General features: G+C 41.5%; 2 protein-coding genes across 3 annotated transcripts in view; one reads left to right on the top strand and one right to left on the bottom strand.

Annotated features, from left to right (window-relative positions):
• Positions 1–5,149: 5,149 nt before the first annotated feature.
• Ankrd45 (ankyrin repeat domain 45) overlaps positions 5,150–23,476 on the bottom strand; it is a 28,018-nt gene continuing 9,691 nt past the window's right edge. For both annotated transcript variants that reach the window (XM_060364554.1, XM_021656469.2), the window contains exons 3-6: positions 18,435–18,602; positions 12,736–12,830; positions 10,057–10,195; positions 5,150–8,314 (exon numbers count right to left, since the gene is read on the bottom strand). In XM_060364554.1, the coding sequence (XP_060220537.1) occupies positions 8,283–8,314; positions 10,057–10,195; positions 12,736–12,830; positions 18,435–18,602 (434 nt within the window). In that variant the 3' untranslated portion in view covers positions 5,150–8,282. The remainder of the gene's footprint in view (positions 8,315–10,056; positions 10,196–12,735; positions 12,831–18,434; positions 18,603–23,476) is intronic.
• Tex50 (testis expressed 50) lies at positions 13,885–16,766 on the top strand. Its single transcript, XM_021656473.1, has 2 exons — positions 13,885–14,208; positions 16,524–16,766. The coding sequence occupies exons 1-2, from the start codon at positions 13,885–13,887 to the stop codon at positions 16,764–16,766; spliced, it is 567 nt and encodes a 188-aa protein (XP_021512148.1).

Raw genomic sequence — 23,476 nt, 5'->3', positions numbered from 1 at the left:
AGCATTACATCTTCAAGTTATTCCCCATCCCTCAAGCAGCCTTTCAGGTCTGTCCTCCAAGCCCTCATCCCCATGTGAATGACCTTAAAACCAAGTTCTTCACCAGAAGTGTGTTCCTCCAAGCCTAAGCTGGCTCAGAGTGGAAATCAAATGCAGCCTCTCAAACTCCCAAAGAACAGGGCTCAGTTGGGCTGAGTGGTGCTGTTTGCCTGGGTCCGTACCACCAACTGATTCCAAAGCCAAAGCTGTTTCCTTCCTGGCTTCCTATTGGTTTCTTGCCAACCTGCTTTCGTTCTGATTGGCTACACTCATTATTCCCACCTCCAATCTAAGAAGAGTTATTGCGTTGCAGAGAAGCATGGATTTCTTAATGGCCATACTGTTGTCTGCAACTACAACTGTTTTTAACTGATTTTTCCTTTGCCTGCTGTAACACATAAAAGGGTTTTTATGTGTTTTTAAAGCGTACATGACGTTTTTCTGATGCCAATTCCGTCCAGTTTAGCCCTAACACTGTTTAACACTGCGTTGCCTTCTCTCTGACTCATTTTCTTTAAATTAACTTTTAGTTGGCATACAAAATAATGGGTTTCACATGTACATTATTATACTTTGCTCACATTTCTACCTCCCTCTATCCTCCCACATCCCTCTCCCCTTCTGCTTTCATGTCAAATCTATCTTAGCCACCCATTACCCTTTCGGTCCCTTCAGACCATTTTCCTTTCTTCTTCCCTTTCAATATTTAAGGTTCACATTTTCCCCCATTAAAGTCATCGTTGAATTTTAGCTTTTTGCTTGAGGGTGCAATGTCACCCACTCTTCTCAGGACATACTCATCAATAAATTCTTGGTGTCTAACATGTCATTTGCGGGGGGCGGGGGAAGCTCCAGCCTAATTACTAGAAATAATATAATTAAATATTTCTTCAGTGAACGCTAATCATCAATCTGAAGTTTACTGCCATGATGGGTTGTGGTGTGTGTGTGAAATTCTGTTCTTCCCATGCCTTACTAACCAAGGTTGCTCTTGCATACATGCGCTCTTCCACGGAGCACCAAGGGGAACATTACACCTGACAGAATCTATTATCTTTTGCATCGCTTACGTGCTGAAGAAACTTCAAAGGACATCTCAATTTCTAGAGACCGAATTTCAGCCAACAGTTTTATATAGGCCCCTGAATAATAACTAATACATCTGCGTCACCCTAAAATAGTCTCTGCAACTTAATGTGTATAGATGTGAAGTTCTTTTAAAATCACAGGACCAAATTTGCTGGAGATCTTTTGTACTGCTGTCTTCATTTATCTCACCCTATGCTCAGCTCGATATGCTTTCTCTCATTTGAACTTTCAATTTAGATAGCTGTCACTTTGACTCCTCAACTGCACTCCTTTAGATCATTTAAACAATGCCTTTCCCTGCCGTAGTTAGCTCCTGTCCAACTGTTGTCTCCTCAAGTTCTCATGGTTCCATCAAACCCTGTGAGTACAACTCTCATAGTTTTTTTCTTATTTTTTATTTAACTTTTATTAATTATACTTTATTCATTTTGTATCCCTCCCCAGGAGGACCTGATAGGGGAGGTCCTCCTCTCCTTCTTTCTGATCTTAGTCTATCAGTTCTCATCAGAAGTGGCTGCATTGTCATCTTCTGTGGCCTGGTAAGGCTGCTCCCCGCTCAGGGGGAGGTGATCAAAGAGCAGGCCAATCAGATTATGTCAGAGACAGTCCCTCTTCCCATTACTATGTAACCCACTTGGACACTGAACTGCCATGGGCTACATCTGTGCAGGGGTTCTAGGTTATCTCCATGAATAGTCCTTGGTTGGAGTATGAGTCTCTGGGAAGTTCCCTGTGTTCAAATTTTCTTGTTCTGTTGCTCTCCTTGTGGAGTTTCTGTCCTCTCCAGCTCTTACTATTTCCCACTTCTTACACAAAATTCCATTCACTCTGCCCGACAGTTGGCCATCAGGCTCAGCATCTGCTTTGTTAGTCTGCAGGGCAGAAGCTTTCAGAGGCCCTCTGTGGCAGGTTCCTAGGTTGTTTCCTGTTGTCTTCTTCTTCTTTGGATGTCCATCCTCTTTGCATTTCAGGATGGGGATTGGGCATTTTAGTCAGGGTCCTCTCTCTTGCTTGGTTTCTTTACATGTACAGATTTTAGTGGGTTTATCCTGTTGTATGTCTATATGAGTGAGTATTTACCATGTGTGTCTTTTTGCTTCTGGGACAACTCACTCAGGATGATCCTTTCCAGGTCCCATCATTTACCTGCAAATTTCATGATTTCCTTATTTTTCATTGCTGAGTAATACTCCATTGTATAGATGTACCACAATTTCTGCATCCATTCTTCAGTTGAGGGGCATCTGGGTTGTTTCCAGCTTCTGGCTATTACAAATAAAGCTGCTACAAACATGGTTGAGCAAATGTCTTTATTGTGTACTTGAGCCTCTTTTGGATATATGCCTAGGAGTGGTATGGCTGGACCTTGGGGAAGCGCTATTTCTAGTTGTCTGAGAAAGCGCCAGATTGATTTCCAGAGTGGTTGTACAAGTTTACATTCCCACCAGCAGTGGAGAAGGGTTCCCCTTTCTCCACAACCTCTCCAGCATGTGTTGTCACTTGAGTTATTTTGGCCATTCTGATGGGTGTAAGGTGAAATCTTAGGGTTGTTTTGATTTGCATTTCCCTAACAGCTAATGAGGTTGAGCATTTCTTTAAGTGCTTCTCTGCCATTCGATATTCCTCTACAGAGAGTTCTCTGTTTAGCTCTGTTCCCCATTTTTTAAGTGGATTACTTGGTTTGCTGCTTTTTAGCTTCTTTAGTTCTTTATATATACTGGATATGAGTCCTCTGTCAGATAAAGGGTTGGTGAAGATTCTTTCCCAATCTGTAGGCAGTCGCTTTGTTTTGATGACGGTGTCCTTTGCTTTACAGAAGCTTTTCAGTTTCATGAAGTCCCATTTATTGATTGTTGCTCTTAGAGCCTGTGCTGTTGGTGTTCTGTTCAGGAAGTTTTATCCTGTACCAATGAGTTCTAGGGTATTCCCCACTTTTTTTTCTAGCTGATTTAATGTGTCTGGTTTTATGTTGAGGTCTTTGATCCACTTGGACTTCAGTTTTGTGCAGGGTGATAAGTATGGATCTATTTTCATTTTTCTACATGTACACATCCAATTGGACCAGCACCATTTGTTGAAGAAGCTATCTTTTTTCCATTGTATGGTTTTGGCGTCTTTGTCAAAGATCAGGTGTCCATAAGTGTGTGGGTTTATTTCTGGGTCCTCTGTTCAGTTCCATTGATCTACCATTCTGTTTCTATGCCAGTACCATGCAGTTTTTAAAACTGTTGCTCTATAATACAGCTTGAGATCAGGGATGGAGATACCTCCAAAATATCTTTTATTGTAGAGGATTGTTTTAGCAATTCTGGGTTTCTTGTTATTCCATATGAAGTTGAGAATTTTTCTTTCCAGGTCTGTAAAGAATTGTGTTGGTAATCTGATGGGAATTGCATTGAATCTGTAGATTGCTTTTGGTAAGATGGCCATTTTTACTATGTTAATCCTGCCAAGCCATGAGCATGGGAGATCTTTCCATCTTCTGATATCTTCTTCTAATTCAACTCTCATGGTTTTAAGTTTCACAATTCAGGTTCTCCAAGTCCACATACCTTCGGAAATCTGGACAAAATTTATCTTCACTGGACAAAATTTGTCCCAACTGAAAGGTGGAGACAGCACCTAACTAAACTGCAGAGATGGCAAGCTATTCTTCATTACAACCTCTCTTGTAAAAGCCATAATAAGTTTACATTTTTGCTGTTTTGAGCAAAACCAGCCCAGAGTCTCTGGTAGCCTTGGGGAGGTGAAGGCTGAAGTGTGCTCTGCCCAGATCCTAGCTTCTGGTAGTAGACTGCACAGTGCGGCTGAGACAGGCATGTGAGACAGATGAGTTACTCATAATTGTTCTCCCAATACGCTGATTTGGGCAAGAGCGAACATTAGACCTAGAAAAGGTGGGTCAGACAGTTCCTTAAGCTGACATGTGAGTCTTAGAAAAGAGATGTGGTGGTTCTGTTTCCATCAGGGTGTACCATGATGCCCATCCTAGAACACCCAGAAAACATCTTCCCAGCACATGAAGACAGCCCGGATAGCTGAGAATCCCAAGGTACCATCTTCGGTGTTTCTGAATTCTTAACAGGTACCCCTGTACCTCTGCCCTGGATTTTATCTTTTCCCGGAAGTCATTCCTTACATTAATGACTTCTGTTATCTAGCAAGGCTGGGAAGTGAAGAGCCACTTCAAGTTCAAACCCAGTAGCTACTGGCACATTCACATTTCTTTCCAGTTTTGCTTGAAAGTTGTGTTCCCTCTGCTCGGATGTAACCCATGGTAACTCAGTATCCAAGTGGGTGTCCTAGTAAGGGGAACAGGGACTATTTCTGACATGAACTCAATGGCAGGCTCTTTGACCTCCCCCACTCCACAAGGGAGGAGCAGCCCTGCTAGGCAACAGGAGGAATTTGCAGCCAGTCCTGAAGATACCTGATAACACAGGGTCAGATGGAAGGGGAGGAGGTCTTCCCCTATCAGTGGACTTGGAAAGAGGAAGGGAGGAGATAAGGGAGGGAGAGTGGGATTGGGAGGGAATGAGGGAGGGGGATACAGCTGGGATACAAAGTTAATAAAATGTAACTAATAATAAAAAATAAATAAATAAAAATGAAAAAGAAAGTTGTGTTCCTTCCTTCAGCTCAGTTCCTTTCTTCCTCTCACACTTTAGAAAAGGCTAGGTGGCACTGGGGCAAAGTTGGACATAGTCACCAAATCATTGGGTTTATTACTTAACATCATGGAAAACCTCCAGTGACCTCATAACGAGAGCCTTTTCCTCTAGCTTGAAGGGACATTTTCCTCTTCCGTATAAACTCCCACTAATGACCTCTTAGGGCATCTGAAGGTTCTCCCTTGGCTGTACTTGAGCCTGGACGCTGTCACTCACATTCCCCACCAGACCTTTGCAGCTTCAACCCACCACCCAGTTTCAGAACCAAAGCCACACATTCTGGACTCTGTTGTGCCACTTCACACTTCTGAGTTCTGACATGCACATGCACACATAAACACAACACTGGGTAGCTTAAAACAAAAACATTTATTTATCTCAGAAGTCCAGGATTCTGGTAGGACTCAGCAGAAGTTTGCCCCCACTCCACATAGCATCAAATAGTGGCTTGATTGGAGAACCCATTTCCAAGATGACTCACTCACAGTCTGGGCAGGATGTGATATCTGGATGGATGGAGTGCAGTCAGAGCTGCAGGCTCCGGCCACGGGTCCTGTCCTTGCTGGCCTCCCCACAGACCAGTGTCTTAAGAGACTGAGGCAGAAGCCGCATCACCTCTCAAAACCTAGCCTCGGAAATGACACAGAATCGCTTTCAACTATAGTCATGGGCTCCCTGGATTCAAGAGAGATCAGAGACTCATAGTTCTACATTAGAAATGACAGGGCCACACAGTAAGAGGAGTGTGTGAAATGGGAGGTCAGGCTGGCCTGGACAATGTAATCTACTGCAGATTAGAAGAAAACTGGGGTAACTGTCAGCCTTTTACAATATGGGGTTTAATGTTAAAATAAATGTCAGTCTGCCTACATTGTTCTAGAGCAGTAGCTGCCTAAAGTTAGACACTAGGTCAGTTCTGGTGTATGATAAAAGCTATATCATAGTGGCAAAATGAGAGAAGTATGTCTAACATAAAATCCTATAATGAAGCTTAACTTATTCAGTTCACACTGTCATCAGATAGTCCCTACTTTTTTTGTGTTAAAATGTCTTTTTTACATGACAGTGATAACAAGCAGCATTTATTATTTTAATATGCTACAATAATATCATTTTATATCTTTACATTTTTTATGACTAGTGAAACACAAAATCTAAAGAACTACCATCTAGAACTGATCATAACATTAAATCAGCCTTTGACTACCTTTCAAATACTGGGGTGGCATTCCTGAATTGTTAGCATGTGCTTTTATAAGGGAACTAGTCTATCAAGTTCAGAAAACACCATGCAGCTAATGAAATAACAGCAAACTCACAGCATAAGGGCAGCTAAATCTCCTCTTAATCTCTAAGTCAGTGCAACAATAGGTAATAATTAATATCATCACTTGCAAAACAGAAGTTATAGATATACAGACATTTAAAAAGTGTTCAGATCCCCTCATCAAAGGAATCTCTCAAATAAGATCCAAGAATCTCTCAGAAATCACAAGATCCATGACATTCAGGATGAAAGTTTAAAGAACACAAAGTTGAGAGAGGACAGACACAGAGCCATTATGTTTGCTGTGCATGTGGCTCATCTGTTAGAAGAGTAGGTATTGCAGTGGTACACTGACATAAGAAAGGCATAAGATAAGGTTGACATCATTTCTATAATGATAATCAAGCTTCATAAATGAATGAAGAGGTACTAAGTTCTATGAATACTAGGGAGTACTAGGCAATGCTAAGTACTGGGAGTAAGGTAGTACTGAGTGAGTCAACTTTTACTTGCTGACTTACTATTTTACAAGCTCTTTAGGTAAGAGGAAAAGGTCTTTCTTTCATAAAGGTCATTATTCACTTATATGGAGACACAAGAATGAAATTACACAGAACCCAAAATAGTGCTTCTGGCACTATTAACGTCCCAAAGAAGAAAAGGTTAGATCTTTGTAATATTGGAGACAAGGATGGCCATGGGGTGAAGAACAACAAATGTCCCACCAAGAATCAGAAGTGAATTCTGAGGTTCTGACAACGAGGTTAAAAAAGAGAAGCTAGTGGGGAGTTAGAAAAGTAGATCATAAGAAAGTTGGGATGTTGGCCTAAAGGTGCCAAGGCAAGAGATTGTACAAATACTGTGTTAGCAACTGTATCAAAGGCTATAAAATGTCATAGGACAAAGACTGAGAGACAAAGGAAAGAGAGAGAAGTTATTCCAGCAGGTTATTAAAAATGCTTCTGTCTTACCTAGAAATAGGAGTGAGTTTTCGGACTTCCTTCCCACTTCCAGGAGCACAGACCTGGAAAGCACTGTTGTATTTATGACCAAGGCTCAGAAATTGTGGCTTAGGATAAAAACAACAACAAAAAAAAAAAAAAAAGGCATCTGCCCTCTTCCTAATGATCTCAGTGATGTGCACCGAGTATCTTGAAATATACTGTATTAAAAGGGTCAAACATAGATCTCCTTCTAGCAGTGACTACAAAGAGTGTTGAGGAGGTGGGCTAGCATCAGCGGTGCTGAAGGAAGCCAAATGGGAATTGCTCGCAGAGTGAAAAGATCCCAAAAGTGAAAAAACTTGGGGAAACATTTAAAACAAGATGACCTCAATACCGTGACCAAGTGGAAGTCGCCTAACAAGTTTTACTGAATGGCTCCCTGTTCTTTTTCTCCTAAAGAGTGAAAAATAGTTTGCACAGCAAGACAGGAGGAAGTGATAAAAACAAGGAATAAATATTCTCTCTCTCTTCTTTTATTTTCTACAAAAACTTTCCCAGAAAGTCACAAGATAATAGGAAGTTCAGGGTCCTGCTTAACTTGACTAGAAAAAAAGACTTTCTGAAGACCCTTTTGGTAACCATGACCTTTAAAATGCAGGGAATCTAAAGAGAATGGTAGAAAGTGGCACAGTGCCAGTTACAGTATCTATAGTACCAAACCCCTGGAGAGGGAAATGAGACAGATCCGGGAATCTTAATTCAGACACAAAAAGTAACAGCTAAAACCGGAGTACCCTGTCCCAAACATTTTCTAGAGTTTGCTTCTTGAGAGGGAGTAAGCGCTTCTCTTTTAGAAACGGCCTAGTGCATATTTTTAAAATGGAATACCCTACTCAAGTGGAAATTTCTAGCCTCGGTTACACATAAGTTTATTAGCTTCTCTGTGTGGTTTTTAAAGCCTCTCTCAGCTCTTCTGAGGGAGCATGGGAACCCAGGAAGAGATGTGCTTGGATGACACAGATGTGCTTGGAGAAGCAGAGGTCCCGCCCCTGATCCAGGTGAGAGTTTTCTGAACAGCCTAACACAAAGCCTGGGTGACTAAATTTACACCCAAGCATTTTTGCAAAACCCTGTGTCTATTCCTTGAGTTTGGCAGGAACAGGTTGGTCGTATTCAACACTGGAATATAACGAAGGCTTCTTCACCATGTGGAGTCTGCATTTCTCTGCAGTCTTCAGAAGGTGCAGTCTTCATTTCTCTGCTAACCACAGCTTAGTTTATCGATTTGGCGCTTTTCACTAGACCTGAAAGAAGGAGATTTTTTAAATGACGTTTAACTAGCTTGAGGTATGAAACACGGTGAAGCCAGCTTTTCAAACAATGGGCATGCAATACATCAGAATACCCTACCCTGAACCAGCTGCTAATTAAACCCTAGCACTTGGGTATGCAAGTTCCAATGCCCTATGCCTTTTTTCCCTGTATGTAAAGTTGCAAGGACATCTTTCCACATTCTCACTATTCCTAGTTCTTGTTTTGACACTGCCTAGAGGAACTCTGATTAAAGATGCTGAACCTCTGTCATCTTCACTTCTTTGTTGTAATCATTTCAGAGGTTCCATCAAGACATAACATCTGATGTCTCACATCTATAATCCCCAGCACTTGGTAGGGTGAGGCAGGAGGATTACAGCAAGTGTGAGGTGAGCCTGATCTAACTCACAAACCCCAGTCCATGCAGGAGTACATAGCAAGACCCTGACTCAAACAAACTAACCCATAAGGATAGAAGGAAAAGCAATGATTGCCAGGGCTTGGGTAGAGGCAAACGGACAATGCCTGTTAGTAAGTGTAGGCCTTCTTTGTGAGTTAGCAAAATGGCCTAAAATTAGAGATGGTGATAATTACACAACTTTGTGAGTATACTGAAAAGCACTGATTAGAGCCTTTAAGGGGTAAATTTTATGAAATCTGTTTGACAATAAGGCTGCCATTTAAAAAATGTTAGGTTTACCAGTTGTCTTAGGGTTTTATTGCTGTGAAGAGACACCCTGACCAAGGCAATTCTTATAAAAGAAAACATCTAATTGAGACTGGCTTACCGTTTCAGAGGTTTACTCCATTATCACCACAGCAGGGGGCATGACTGCGTGCAGGCAGGTATGGTGCTGGAGAAGCTGAGGTTCTACATCTTGATCTGAATGCAGCCAGGAGGAAGCTCTGATTCCACTCTGGGTGGAGCTTGAGCACAGTAAACCTCAGAGCCAGCCCCCACAGTGACACACTTCCTCCAACAAGGCCACACACCTCCTAACAATGCCACTCCCTATGGGCCATGCATCCGAACTCATAGATCTATGGTCAAACCTACTCAAACCACCACACCTGCTAATAAGATTCTGACATGTCCACTTCTTCTGGTGTCAGGATATTATTTCCACAGCAGTTTTACAGAATTATAATACTGAAAAATCTTTTCCAGACTCTGCCACCCTGTCTCCCAGAAGAGTATCCTCTCCTGGGTGAGAATCTCTGGTCCAAATCAATGGTATAAGCCAGGTACAGGGGTACCTGTAATCCAAGTACTCCATGCGCATAGGCAACTGGAAACGTTACTTCAAAAAACTCAAGGGCGGACACAGGGAGATTATTCAGCATCTAAGAGGGCTGGATGCTCTTGCACGGGACCGGATTCCATTCCCAGCACGCATGTGGTGGCTCACAACCATCTGCAGCTCCAGTTCTGAGGGATCTGATACCCTCTGACCTCCGAGGGCATATGAAGTCTATCCGCATATGAGGGTGCACATACATGCATGCAGAAAAAAGACACTTAAAATAAAATCATCTTTCAAAAGGACATTATAATCATATAAACTTGAACAACCAATAAATGTAATATCAAGATTGGAATCGGGCATGTCTTATGAAAAGAATTCAGTTACTATTAACTAAATTAAGATAGTTAAAATTATGGTGCAGCAGAAAAAAAAAACAACACTGAACTGAATTATTATATTCTCTGACATTCGAGACTAAAACTTACGTGGTGTAGACATTCTCGTGATGATGGGGACCATGAGGTCTTCCAGTTGCTGTTTCTGCTCTAAAATCTGACTGATGGAAGCTTCTGGATGGGTTTCCAACCACTCGCTTCTCGTGCGGCACGCATTGAGGATGGTGTTCTGGGGACAGACGTAAATGTACTTCCACATGGGTATTGGAAAATGAGACTCTAATATCTCTCTAGGATCAGCAGGCAAGCTTAGGCTAAAGGCACTTTCATCAAACCTGAGGACCCAAATGAAATACCAGGAACTCACACCGTGGTAGGAGAGAACTGATTCACCCAAGCTGTCCTCTGACCTCAGCGCATGTGAGTGCCTCACATGAGCATATGCAAGTGTACACACACAGAGACATACACATGAGCATGCACACACACATATACACATAGGCACATGCATACACACACATACAAAATAAATAAATATAATATTATTTTTGCAAACCAAGGTTCTGGTGGTACCCGAGAGAACCTCATCTGAAACAGTAACCCTTACGCATATTTACCTCTTAGGTATTTGAAGTCTGGCTAGTATAACCGAAGAACTAAATTTTAAATCATATTTAATTTTAGATACCTATATTTGAAACAGCATACGGCTTCTGGTACTGAACCGTCAAATAGTAGCAGAATGAGAAGTCATGAAATTCACCCTTAAGACTAAAGAAGCCTTAAACCAGTCTGTCCTTTCTCCCTGATTCTCCTTTTTTATCCAGCCCTCTTGATGAAAGAAGGATTTGCAAAAGCTGAAAAAGAGTGGGTAGATAGTAAGGCTGGAGACATGGCTCTGCAGTTAAGAGCACTTGCTGCTCTTGCAGAGAACCTGAGTTCAGCTCCTGGTACTCGTGTGGCAGGTCACAACCATCTGTACCTTCAGTTCCAGGAGCTCCTGTGCCCACTTCTGACCTCTACAGGTGCTGCACAGCATAACATGCTGACAAACTTACGCACATAAAACAAAAAACAAAGATTTAGAAAAATGACGGATGGTACGAGCTACAGGAAACTTAGTCAAAATGGTATTTACTTCCTCTCATGGGTTGATAGAGGAAGAAGTTCAAAAAATTCCACATTTTGATGACACACCTGCAACACATTCCTGATGTCTGCTTAAAGACAGTTCTCACAGGTTCCCTGAACAAACAGACACAATGTGTCAGCCAAAAAAGCTTAAAGTAGTAAAGAAATATGTGTTCATTGTGCTAAGGTTTATAATGATGACTACAAATTAATATCCTGCTGGTGTGTACTTTCCACAGTGCTGGATAAAACGTACAGAAGTGGGTGAAAGAGGCAGAGTCAAGGAAGTGTCTATAAGATACCCAGAGAGGGGAAAAGCAAATTAGTAATAATAGTAACCTATAGCAGGGTCCAACTTTTATAGCAAAAAGATCTCCCTTACAAAACTCTATTATCTGTGTTTATATAAGAGGAATATGAAATTACAAAATCATTATCAGAACTCCAGGGTAATAAGACTGGAAATGAAAAGGACATAAAATTCAGTCTAGATATTTTTACTTTTTCTAAGTAATGGTGTGTGCATGTTACATTTTTATTGAAATGTAAAGGCTTTCTAGTAACAATTTGACAAGGCACCATTTCTTCACGGTGAGAATGCTGTGAACTGCAGATCCAACAGCCCTAGGACCTGCTCTAATCTACTGTGTTCTGGATTTGCTTTCACAAATTTAAAACAAAGTTGTTTATGAAGATACAAGTCCAGTGTGTACTTTGGTAAGATTTGTTGATGCCCTTTAAGAAGCAGATAACCACATTTCATCAAATAATGCCAGAACAAATTCTCAGGGATATGACACGGCAACACAGAGAGCAATTTAGAACCATCACACATTTCTAATACCTGGAACATACTTAGTTTTTGACACAGGGTCATGTTATGTAGCCCTGGCTGGCCTGGTTCTCAGAATATAGCCAGACTTGCCTAGAACTAAAGGAAATCCTTCTGCCTCCGCTTCCCAAATGCTGGAATAGAGGCAAATACCAAATTTCCAAATTTTCACTCAACAGAACTTTTCTAACATTCATCTATGTTATGCCCAGCTTAATGGACACAATTTTAATGTATATCCAAATCATTTTTTTCTGATTGTGGAAGATCTGATACATTTGCATATATGCTAAAGTGTGTTGTGTGTGTCTATACAGTATACACATACATACTGAATTGTATCATGTATGTGTTAAGGTTTGAAGCAAAATATGGAAATGAGTATCAGAGGCGCACAGTACTCCAACAGAAGAACAGAAACCTAACAGCTCCTGAACCCTCCTCACCACTCAGAACTGGCCCCAGGGATACAAGCATGATCCAGGCCTCTTCCTTTGTATTTTTTCTGTTAAAACAGGCTTTCAATGATATGCCTTGGGAGGGTTAGCTTTAGAAAAACTTTTGCGAGCTTTGGTGGGTTTGTTTGTTTTTCCAAATTTTCACTCAACAGAACTTTTCTAACATTCATCTATGTGGTCAGCTGTGATATTTTATGACAACATCATTTACTCTGTATTGTTTCATCTCTTCTCAGAAGCTTACTGAAGAAGGGAGAGAAGGAGGGAGAGGAAGGAGAGGGGAGGAAGGAGAGTAGAGAACCAGCTACCTCTATAAGGTCAGGACAGGCAATGATCACAAAGAGGTACCTTGTCTTCCTTGAGAAGTTTCCCTGGTCCCTTTTCTGGGTCTGTAACAAGGAGAGAGGCCTTGGTAATGCATTTTTTCAGAAGCGACTTTGCATCTGAAAGAACAGGACAGAAAAACACAAAATAAGACAAAAAAAAAAAAAAAAAAAAAAGAGCAAGTCATTCTCTTTGAAGAACCCATTACACAGCCAGAATTTGGTGAGGTTTGTGTAGACGGTTCACTGTCGATGTCTTTGAGGAATTGAGAAAAACAGCCCTCGGGGATACATCACATCAGAACGCTCAGTGTGTTCCTAGAATTAGGATAGGCTCCTTTGAAGAACCAAAGAAATATAAAACATGACATTGGATCCCATGTCTGTCAAAATGTTCACTATGGAGAAAAGAACAACAACAGAATAAAATATTTCTGGGAGGCGGACTGTCACTTTGAACACACACACACACACACACAGACACACAAGATCTGCTTAAAAGTATACTTTGCTGAGAAAAATAAAAGCCTGAAATAAATGGAAGGGCTCACTGTATTTTTAGGATAACTGAATGCTGGAAATTTTAGATTAGTCCCAAATCACATTAGACATGATAAAGTAGTTTCCCCCAGTTTATCCCTTGCCTTTCACATGTCCCTACAGACAGCAAGAAAAGGACCAGCTACACTTTAGATCCAACCTCTTCATCTAAATGTCCAAGTTCTCTGAGTCTGCTTTTCACGATGGCAGGGGTCCAAGACAGCCCACCTTTCTGCTGTTCTGCAACAAGGGCTCACTCCCTTTGGGAGGTGGTTTTGCTTTGTTTTTCATGGGGTTCCATTATTGTGACTGCACACCTATTGCCAAACACTCCCTGGCAAAATATTAGCAAGGCGCTCATTTTCAAGAAACTTAAGGTGCCTATCTGTGTACACCTTTTCATCCCAGTGCATTTTTTTAATGATGTCACTGAACTCACCCCTGAGTCACTATGACTGACGATGTAACAATGATGGTCGCTGTGTGTTTTTCTGGGTGTGTGTGATGGGCTGACCAGCAGGATTATCTGAAAGGCCTTGATGGGAGCACCACGTTACCTAGTGCTTGGGGCACCTTCTGCTCTGCCTGACCAATTTTTTTAGCTCAAGATTTTCTTCTCAGTGAAGACAAAAAGATGTCTAACCAAAGACTATTTGTGCTTTCTCCCCTGCTGTTCTTCTGCTTCTTCAGAGAGAGCGTCTGCATTTGTGACGGGACAACCTGGACAAAGGTCGGATGGGAGATTTTTCCAGAGGAAGTACACTACCTGAAAGTTAAGGCTCCCCCGTCCCAGTGTCTGCCTTACCCTCTGGACAAACTCTGCTGCAACTTTGCTAACTTGGACATATTCCAGAGTTCCTTACACCTCATTTACATCATAGTACAAGCGCTCTTCTTAATCCTATTTGTTTTATCTGTGCATTACCTATGGATGAAATGGACAAAACACCAGAAAAAGGTGAATTTGTGATGCAAATAGGAGTTATAGAATCTTAAGGAGTGCACAGCACAAGGTTCTCCTGTTCCCTGAGGTTATCCATCACCACCTTCCCTGCTCCCCAATCAACCTGCCCCACCCCATTATCTAGCAGCGTAGGCACTATTTTTTAAACTGCTTTATTTGGGGTTCCTTAAACCTCTACCTCTCTTCCAAACCTCCAACCCTAGGTAGGAGAGAAAGAAGGCTAGAAGGGGAAGGGGACATAGACCTCTTTAAACTTAGTTCCCGCTGGCTCAGGTCATTGGATTTTTTGGAAAAATATCAATCTCAGTCGTCAGGATATCTAGCAGCCCAGCAACAGCAAGACTTACAAGAAACCTTCCTCCTCTAGCCTTCCTCTCTCTGGGCTCTGGCATTTATACTCTCCCAGGGTCCTCAGAATTCCACTAATTCCAGCTGGCGAAGACCACGCCCCTCTCTGAGCCACATGAGGCAACTATCAGCTGTGGACAAATTAAGACAGCCCCATGTCCCATACTGGGATTAAAACAAAAACATATTTACAGAATATAACTGAGTTTTTAAAGAAACCAAAACTTCGACTACATAGCAGCGTCATGCCCACAGTTAAGAGTTCCACAGATGTGTGTTTAATCAGAAGGTGCCTACAATCATCTCTTCCAACCCCTACTTCAAGTTAAAAGACACACCAAAACATTCAGATGCGGTGGCTAGGGTTATAGGAAGTGAGGTTACCTGTGTGTCTTAGCTAATTCATGTGGCCTTCCTCAGTCTCCTCCTAAAATGACCTGAAACGGGGGTCTCCTGGAGAACCTGTGAGTCTATCGAAGAAAGCGCACTACAAAAAATGACATAAGCTTCCCAAGCCTGCTGTAACCTGCTTTTTTACATGTTAGCACCTAGTGGGAAACAAATAGCTTAATTCCCAGTTCTGCCAATAGATGGCGCTATAGTCTGGGCCAATAGCACACTCTTAACAGGTGCGTGACCTAGATGAATGTTTGTTTGTTTGTTTGTTTGTTTGTTTAATGTGTACTTACTATACGGTGCTATTGCTTAGTAAAGGGAAATATTTTTCTTCTATTTATTTGATTTATTTGATTCTGGGACTCAAACCCAGGGCTTCCTACATACTAGGCAAGATCTCTGTAACTCACTGAGCTATAAATCCCCATCCCCCAACAACAGTCTTAGGGCTCATTTTATGCTACAGGTACTGATGAGTGTTTTTATTCAGGTCAACCTGCCAGGAACCACACACTTAAAGAAAACTAACTCCCCCTTCCCTGAAGTTGTCAAGTGTCCAAAGATCCTCATTTAGGGGTAGGGCTTATGAAACCTTTCACACTGCGTGCCAAAATGGAATTGGCTTGATCTTGTGCAGGCAACGCCAAGCACTGCTAAGTTCACGAGTGCAGAATCCCTGCCCTGATCGGAAGGTGCTTTTTTCTCTGGTTCTCTCTGACTTCTGGCTCTTTCATGCTTTCTGCCCCCTCTTCCATGATGCCTGGGGAGGGGATATGATACAGATGTCCCATTTATGTCTGGACACTCCACAGCCATTTAGTCTCTGCATTTTGACCAGTTGTAAGTTTCTGCATGAACCTTCCTCCATGGCACAAATAAATTTCTCTGATGGGGTCAAAGAGTTACACTAATCTAAGTGTAGAGAGATACACATTTAGAGGGCAGTTCAATATTATGCCCATTTAACAAAATAATATTAGTAGGTTCTCCAACGGGACACCTGTGAGCTCCCCAGCCACGGGTTCTTGGCCAGTTCAGCATCACCAGGCATGAGTTTCCTCTTGTGGAACAGGCCTTAAATCCAATCAGAAGGCAGTTGGTTATGCTGGTGATATTCATGCCATTACTGCAACCCTGGACACATTCTGCCATCCCAGTCATTACTGCCACTCACAGGACTCACAGCTGGGCAGGACGAGGGCAAGATGTCTAGCACCTTCTAATGCTGTGAGAGCCAGCCAGTTGGTCAGGGAGGAAGGCATCTGGCCAAGACTGGGTCAATTTCTCCATGTCCTGGAGGAAAACATTTTGTTTACATCTTAATTTCTTTTTTGGCAAATGCTCTAACCTTAGAAAACACTAACCACTGTTTGCTGGTGGTAACAATGATAAGTCTAGTCTTATACATGAAATAAGAGCATCTCTTCTGCACTTAGGCCTTCCACGGTGACCTTCCTTTTTGCAAAATATGGGATGTGTACATTTTTGGGGTGTTTAAGTTTGCTTATCTGGAATATAAGTTTAATTTGAAGTAAGACAAAAAATCATTTGTTTTGCTCTTCCAGCTGAAAAAGCAGGCCTCTTTAGAGAAACATGGTAATGACCTAAAGAGCCCATCCATCTATGACATTGAACAAATTCTCTGCAGACTACTGGCCACGACATCAATGATGACCAAGTTCCTGAAGCAGGTGTCCCAACATTCTTCCTCTAAGAAGAATGTTAAGCAACAACGTCAATTAAAGAAGAAGAAGAGGAAAGAAGGAAAGGAGCCAAGGGATACTAAAGCTAAGCACACGCAAATGTAGCTCAGTCAAATGAGGAGAGTAGAAAAGAAACCTATTGTGAGGGCCCCCTATGCATGCAAAGGGTTCTTTGAGGGCTGTTTTTGTTGTTGTTGTTGTTGTTGTTGTTTTTCTTCCTGCAATCTTTGCTGAAAATTTTTCAGACAAGCCTGGGTTTCCATTCAACTGAGAAGGAATCCACACTTACTAATGTGGCTCCCAGAATAAAATGAAAACACTTTAACCTGGCCCTCAAGGGTATAATCTGGTGGTAATTATAGCAGCAGCAGCAGTTTGGTTTGGTTTTTCCAGCCTGAACACATGACAGGTAGTTGCTATGTGCTTTATACTGTATCATTTAGTTTTCACAGCTCTCAAAAGGAAGGAGCTATCATTAGCCTCTCTTTTCAGAAAAGGAAACTCAGGTGCAAAGAATTGAGTACTCTGCTCAGTATAGTATTCTATAGTACTCAAACCCAAGTGTCCTCCAGGGATATCGACCCCTCCCACCTACACTATAAATTGCCCATGGAAGCTCCACAAGATAATTTTGTCACTGTCCCCTAACATGTCACTTTCATTCCCAGAACTAATGTTTTGCTTACGCTCTTTGCTCTGATACTGTATACTCAAGTCATATTCATTTTGCAAGGCCCAGCTGAACCCCAACAAACTGCCTTTCCTACCAGCTATCACCTTTAACCTTTCTCTTAATACATCTTTCTGATACTGTTATATAATTGCCAAATGATTGTTTCTCCTAAAACAAAACAAAACAATGTCCAGAAGGCAGAAACAAGCAGGTGTGCCTACAGCAATATTAGCATATTTGGTGGTGGGCATTCCGTGAAAGCTTGCTAAGCACATGAATCAGAGAGCCACACAAAAGCGGTTTGAAATTTATAAGCACACACAGACAGTTACTCAGTTATGTCTTCCTAAAGTCTCTTCAAGCTATATTCTACAGATCTGGGGAATGAGAGCAAAATGAAACAAAAACTCAAGGTAGCACATAGATTTTTTTCTTAATACTCTGTTGAAATAGAATATGCATAAAAGATGTGAAATTTCTAAGTGTATATTTCAATGACCTTTCAAAGATAAAATGCCCATGTAACCAGTAGCCAAGTTGAAAGAAAAAATGCCAGGTCTCAGAAGTCCTCCCATGCTACGGGGTAACTACAGTTTGGGTTGCTGACACCATAAGTTAACTTTTCCTAGGAAAATATTTTTCATTTTCAATAACAACTTTTCTGCCTGTGTGATCAAATATATCACTGAAATATGCTAATATGTAAATATTCAAGGACTAGTGTACTTTGCCTGGGTTTTTCAGAAAACAGTCTCGAATATATATTGTGTGTTCAGCGCTATGGAAATCTATTGCTTAATTGTCAGCAGTTGGCAAGCCAACAAGACACTCACAGACACACACACACACACACAGTCACAGTTCTCTCAGAAAAAAAAGTTGATAAGCCAACAAGACATACAGAAACACCCACGCACACTCTCAGAGTTACAATTAAAGAGCAATGCTTTATGGTCATTAGCAAAGAGAAAATAAAAACATTGGAGGCCATCTTCATATAGTACTAACAACAGAAAATACAGCACCTAGCTGGAAGGTGGAACTGTCAATCATCTCATTCCATGACTCCAAAGCATCTTAACACCACATGTGCTCCTTACCTGCCCAGTCCAAAAACTCTACACACTCGGTCTGGGAATATCGAGCAGCAACATCTCGAGCTTTCTCTCCCAGGAAGTTCAAAGCCTCTATATCAACATCCAGTTCCAACAGGGCCTTCAAAGTTTCCAGACGGCCCCAGGCTGCTGCACAGTGTAAGAGCGTGTACCCTGACAAACAGAGTGGGGATGGTCAGGTCAAACAGGCTCAAGATGGCTTCAGGGGAGTTTTTAACTTTACAGTGGTAGAAAAGGCATACACATTCTGTAGAAACCGCATGTGAAACTTTGATGCTGGACGCAAGAGTGAGCAATATAGCTCACAGGCAGCCATGCATCACAGGGAAAAGCAGCTCCCAGGCATGTTCTCTGGTGTACAGTGTTGCTAAGCTCTGATGAATGCTAGCTATGTTATATGCATGCTTCTGCTTCCAGTACTTTATCATGGGTCCACTAGCTCATTACTTCATCCTAAGTCAAGGTACATCTGTATGTTAGTCCAGACTATTTTATGTGGCAGATCATAAACAGAACCAAGTACTGAATGATTACAATGAGCCAGGCACTAAGTGTTCTACATAGTAAACTCACTGAATTTTATAAACTCTGAAGCATCAGAATTATTATAATCCTCATCTTACAGACAAGGAAACTAAAATTCAGAGATGTTAAGAAGCATGACTCAAGGATCGTAGCCAATGATGGATGCAAGATACCAACATGGCCTGACTCCTGAGCTCCTCCACATCTGCTAAGAGAGATGGTAACCTCTCTAGAGGTCATCCAGTTCGGAACAACCAGCCTATGACTTTAAGGAATTTTCGTCAACCTCTAATTACCCTCGCCTTACTGTTAACACAATCATCGAAATCACTCTAGCTGTGCATGCTTTGGTTTGGAAATTAATCTTTTGAATTAAAGCTGGAAGCATGACTTACCAAGTTAGAAAGTAATTTCTTAGACTTATTGTGACTTAGCTATAAAAATGGAAACATGGGATGCACTTTCAAGAGTTTTCACACCAAGTTTTATATAAATCAAAACCCATTGTTCTGTTTCAAGAAAAGCACAGTTAAATCGGGGATTCAGGGCTATAACACAGCTCTGTGGCATAGCTCTTGCCTATTATGTGCAAGATCCTGGGTCCAAGGAAACAATTTAAAATTTATCTAAGATGGGGCTCCAGGACCAAAGCTTCTAGCAGTCCTATTAGACAAGCTTAGAAGTGGGAGCTTCACAGCGAAGGAGCTGTGGCGCACCCCTGTAACCCCAGCACTCAGGGAGACAGAGGTAGATGGATCTCTGTGAGAGCCTGAGGCCAGCATGGTCTACAAAAAGTGAGTCCAGGACAACCAGAGCTACATGGAGAAACTGTCTCAAGGAAAAAACAAAAAAGGAGTAGGGGTCTCACAGTGGGCCTTCCACAAGCCCCATGCACAACCAGAAAGTCCTTCGGACAGGAAACATGTACACTGGCGGGTGACCTGCAGGCTCTCATTTGCTTCCTCTACGGTGTCTACCTGGTCAGCCTTTGTCTTAAGAACCCAACCTTGCATTCTTGACACATCCAGGAAAACCTTGTCATTGGGCAGCCTCTGGTTGTCAGAACTGCAGATTTAAAACACCAGTACCACAGGGAAATGACTTTTACTTATAGATCCTGGCTAAGGGAAAGTAGGAGTCCTTTGTTCACAGGTCACTCAAAACAAAGTGCGGCAACTAGTGACATAAGGGAATAGATTATAATTTTGAAATTGTGGCAAATTCCTGAATTAGAAAAAAAAAGTGAGAAATGTATGCACTCGTGCTCATGTACACACACACACACACACACACACACACACACACACTCCTGGCAGAGGCAATGCTGCTACATTCTTATCTCTAGCCACAAGCCTGAGCCATTTGGATGTGGTGTAGACCTAGCATCAAGGGTACTGGGTCATGCTTCAGGTATGAGAAATTTCAAAAGAGATGCCGAGGCTATATAAACCCTAACAATGCACCACACTTATTCCCGAGAACATACTTATGACTCCGTTAAACACACAAAGAGGCAAAAAGAGCAGAGCAAGAGCCAATGTGTTGAAACTAGTATGTGCCAGGATTTTGTGTGTCCTTGATTTAATCACTGCGATAGCCCTATAAGGAAGGTGTCAGCCTCGTTACCGTATATAATGGGAAGTGAAGGTATGCCTTTCCCAAGGCCATACTGGTAGCACTAGCCAAAGTAAATTTAAAAACTGGGTATGTTTCTATATAGACTTTATAAAGAGAAGAGACACACACCCCTGCGCTAATCTAGGAAAAAGAAGATATAATAGTGACTCTACTTCATCAGAAACCTCTTGGCTCCCTAGTCACCACAGTGCCTCAACCCTGAGACCAATCTGTAAGCCATCATGACAAGAAGGGATAATAAAATGTTAATAAAGAATCCAAAGTGGCCTGGTCTATATAGTGAGTTCCAGGACAGCCAGAGCTACATAGTGAGAACTTGTCTTTGGGGAAAAAAACTACAAAGTGAGTGAATTACATTTGGCTCGGCCCTACATGAGGACTCTCTGGAATCCTCAAATTTTTTTTTTAACATCCCAATAAGCAATATATTTAAGAACTCTAGCAGCCGGAAACTGGCTTGAGAATTGTATGGTATCTTTATTCTTGACAATCTTGATCTGTTACAAAATAGCACTGTCCAGGAAAATCAAAATAGAGTTTATCCCTCAGGGTTCTGTGGTATGAGAAGTCCAAGGTCAATTCATGAGGACCACTAGCGAGTCACATAAAAGTTCTCCAATGTGGTGCTCGCCTGTATTCCCAGCACTGGAGAATTATTGTTCACTAACCAAGTAGCTTAGCTAGAGTGTTCCTGTCACAAAATATAAGGTGAAGCATGATCAAAGATGAAACCTGAAATTGACCCACGGCATCTAAACGCACATGTACCCTATGAATGGATACATGCACACACATACAACACACATGAATACACATTAAAAAAACAGAAGTATTTTGAAAGTCTGTAACTAGCATAAAGAAATGTTTGAAAAAATAAGCGTATCTTACACAACTAAAGTAACACACATATGTCAAACCATCACACCATCCCATTAATATGAATAATTTTATCCTATATAAATAAGTAAAACTTAAATTTACTTTTTAGGATTTATTTACTTCATGTGCGTGAATGTTTTGCCTGCACATATGTCTGTGCTCCTCATGTGCTCCTCATGCTTGCAGAGGTCAAAACAAGGCAGAAGGTCCTAGAACTGGAGTTATGGGTGGTTGTGAGCTGCCACGTGGGTGCTGAGAAGCAAACCCAGGTCCGCTGTAAGAATAGGTGCTCTTAGCCACTGAGCCACTTCTCCAGCCCCTCAAAAAATAATTAAATTAAAAAAAAAACTTTAAAGTCTCCTAACATGCTATCTAAATTAACAAATTAATTAAGAGAAAAATAAGACATCTCTGGACTTAGGGAGTGTGTCTCAGCAGTAAAGTGTGTCTTTCTCTTTTTTCTTCTTTTGAGATAGGGTTTCTTCGTATAACCTTAGTTGTCCTGGAACTCACTCTATACACACTCAGAGGTCAGCCTGCTTTCTGCTTCCCAGATGCTGAGATTAAAGATGAGCAGCACCACCACCTGGCAAGCGTATGTTTTTTAACCTGTGTGAGACCTTAGGCATAAAGTAAAACTGGACACCTTTATAATATTTAGTATCAGTATCTGAACCATACATATATTCAGTTTCAAGTAATTTAAAAGTCTTTTACATTTATATAATAAATGTCTTGCATTTGCTCTTTATAGATTTTATAATTGGCTGCTAATGGTCCATAGAAAGCTATTAATTTAAAATATTGATCTAGCATTGATATTTGGGGGAATAATTAGTGCTAACGGCAAATTTTTGCATTTAAGTCTGTGTGGTCATGAGTAAGTTTCATTTCTCTTTTGATGGGGGGCCGTGGTTCAAGACAGGGTTTCTCTGTGTAGCCTTGGTTTTCCTGGACTCACTTTGTAGACCAGGCTGGCCTCAAACTTACAGAGATCTGCCTGGCTCTGCCTCCCGGAGTGCTGGGAGTACAGTGTGCACCCTTATACCCAGCTAAGTTTCATTTCTTATACTCTACTCCTATGTCCAGTAACACACTGCTAAACAGATTTTTAAAACTCACTGTCTGGAGAGAAAAGCTGGTTACTATGGCATTATGACTCAGAATGGCTAATTTTCAACTGCCAATATGATGTCAGCCATTCACAGAATACCTGAAGAGTTGGCAATCACTTCTTAGAAAGAGAGAGAGAAAGGAAGAAAACTGCTTACAATGTACTGTATTAGTCTTGCTTGCTTTACTTTCAAGGATCTCCACTGAAATGTGCAAGGAGTGGCTGGCAATATGGTTCAGCAGGTATCGGCCCCTGCTTGTACAGTCCTGATGACCTGAGTTGGATCACTGGAGCACATGTAAAGGTGAAAGGAGAGAACCAACTCCATACATTCTCTTCTGGCCCCAGTAGACACACCATGGCGGGTGCTTCGCCCCTCCCGCACACAAATAAATTAGTTCCAAAATAAAGTTGACTGAAAGCACCCTATGTAATTTTAAAACCTATAATTTTTATAGACAGCATTTTAAAAGTTGTTTGTTGTTGTTGTTTTGTTCTGTTTTTCTGAGACAAGGCTTCTCTATGTAGCCCTGGATGTCCTGGACTCACCTTGTAGACCAGCCTGGCCTCAGACTCAGAGAGCAGCCTGCCCCTACCTCCCAAGTGTTAAAAGATTTACTATATTCGTATTTCTTTAGAAATTAATATCATGAATAAGTGTGACAGTTCTTTCAAATGACCTTTGTACATTTATTAATACAATCACATTTCGCTTAATTTTTTTTTTTTGAGACAAGTTCTCATGTAGTACAGGCTGGCTTCAACTCCTTAAGTAGCCTAGCCAATGACCTTGGTCCTCTTCTGATCCTCTTGCCCTTTTCTTCCTTTGTGCTGGAAGAGGAGGCTTGTAGCGACACACCTGCTTTGTGAG

The sequence above is a fragment of the Meriones unguiculatus genome, chromosome 11 (assembly GCF_030254825.1).
Source record: "Meriones unguiculatus strain TT.TT164.6M chromosome 11, Bangor_MerUng_6.1, whole genome shotgun sequence".
NCBI lineage: Eukaryota > Metazoa > Chordata > Mammalia > Rodentia > Muridae > Meriones > Meriones unguiculatus.
Note: the sequence above shows the minus strand (reverse complement) of the source record. Positions and strands in the feature narration are given on the sequence as shown.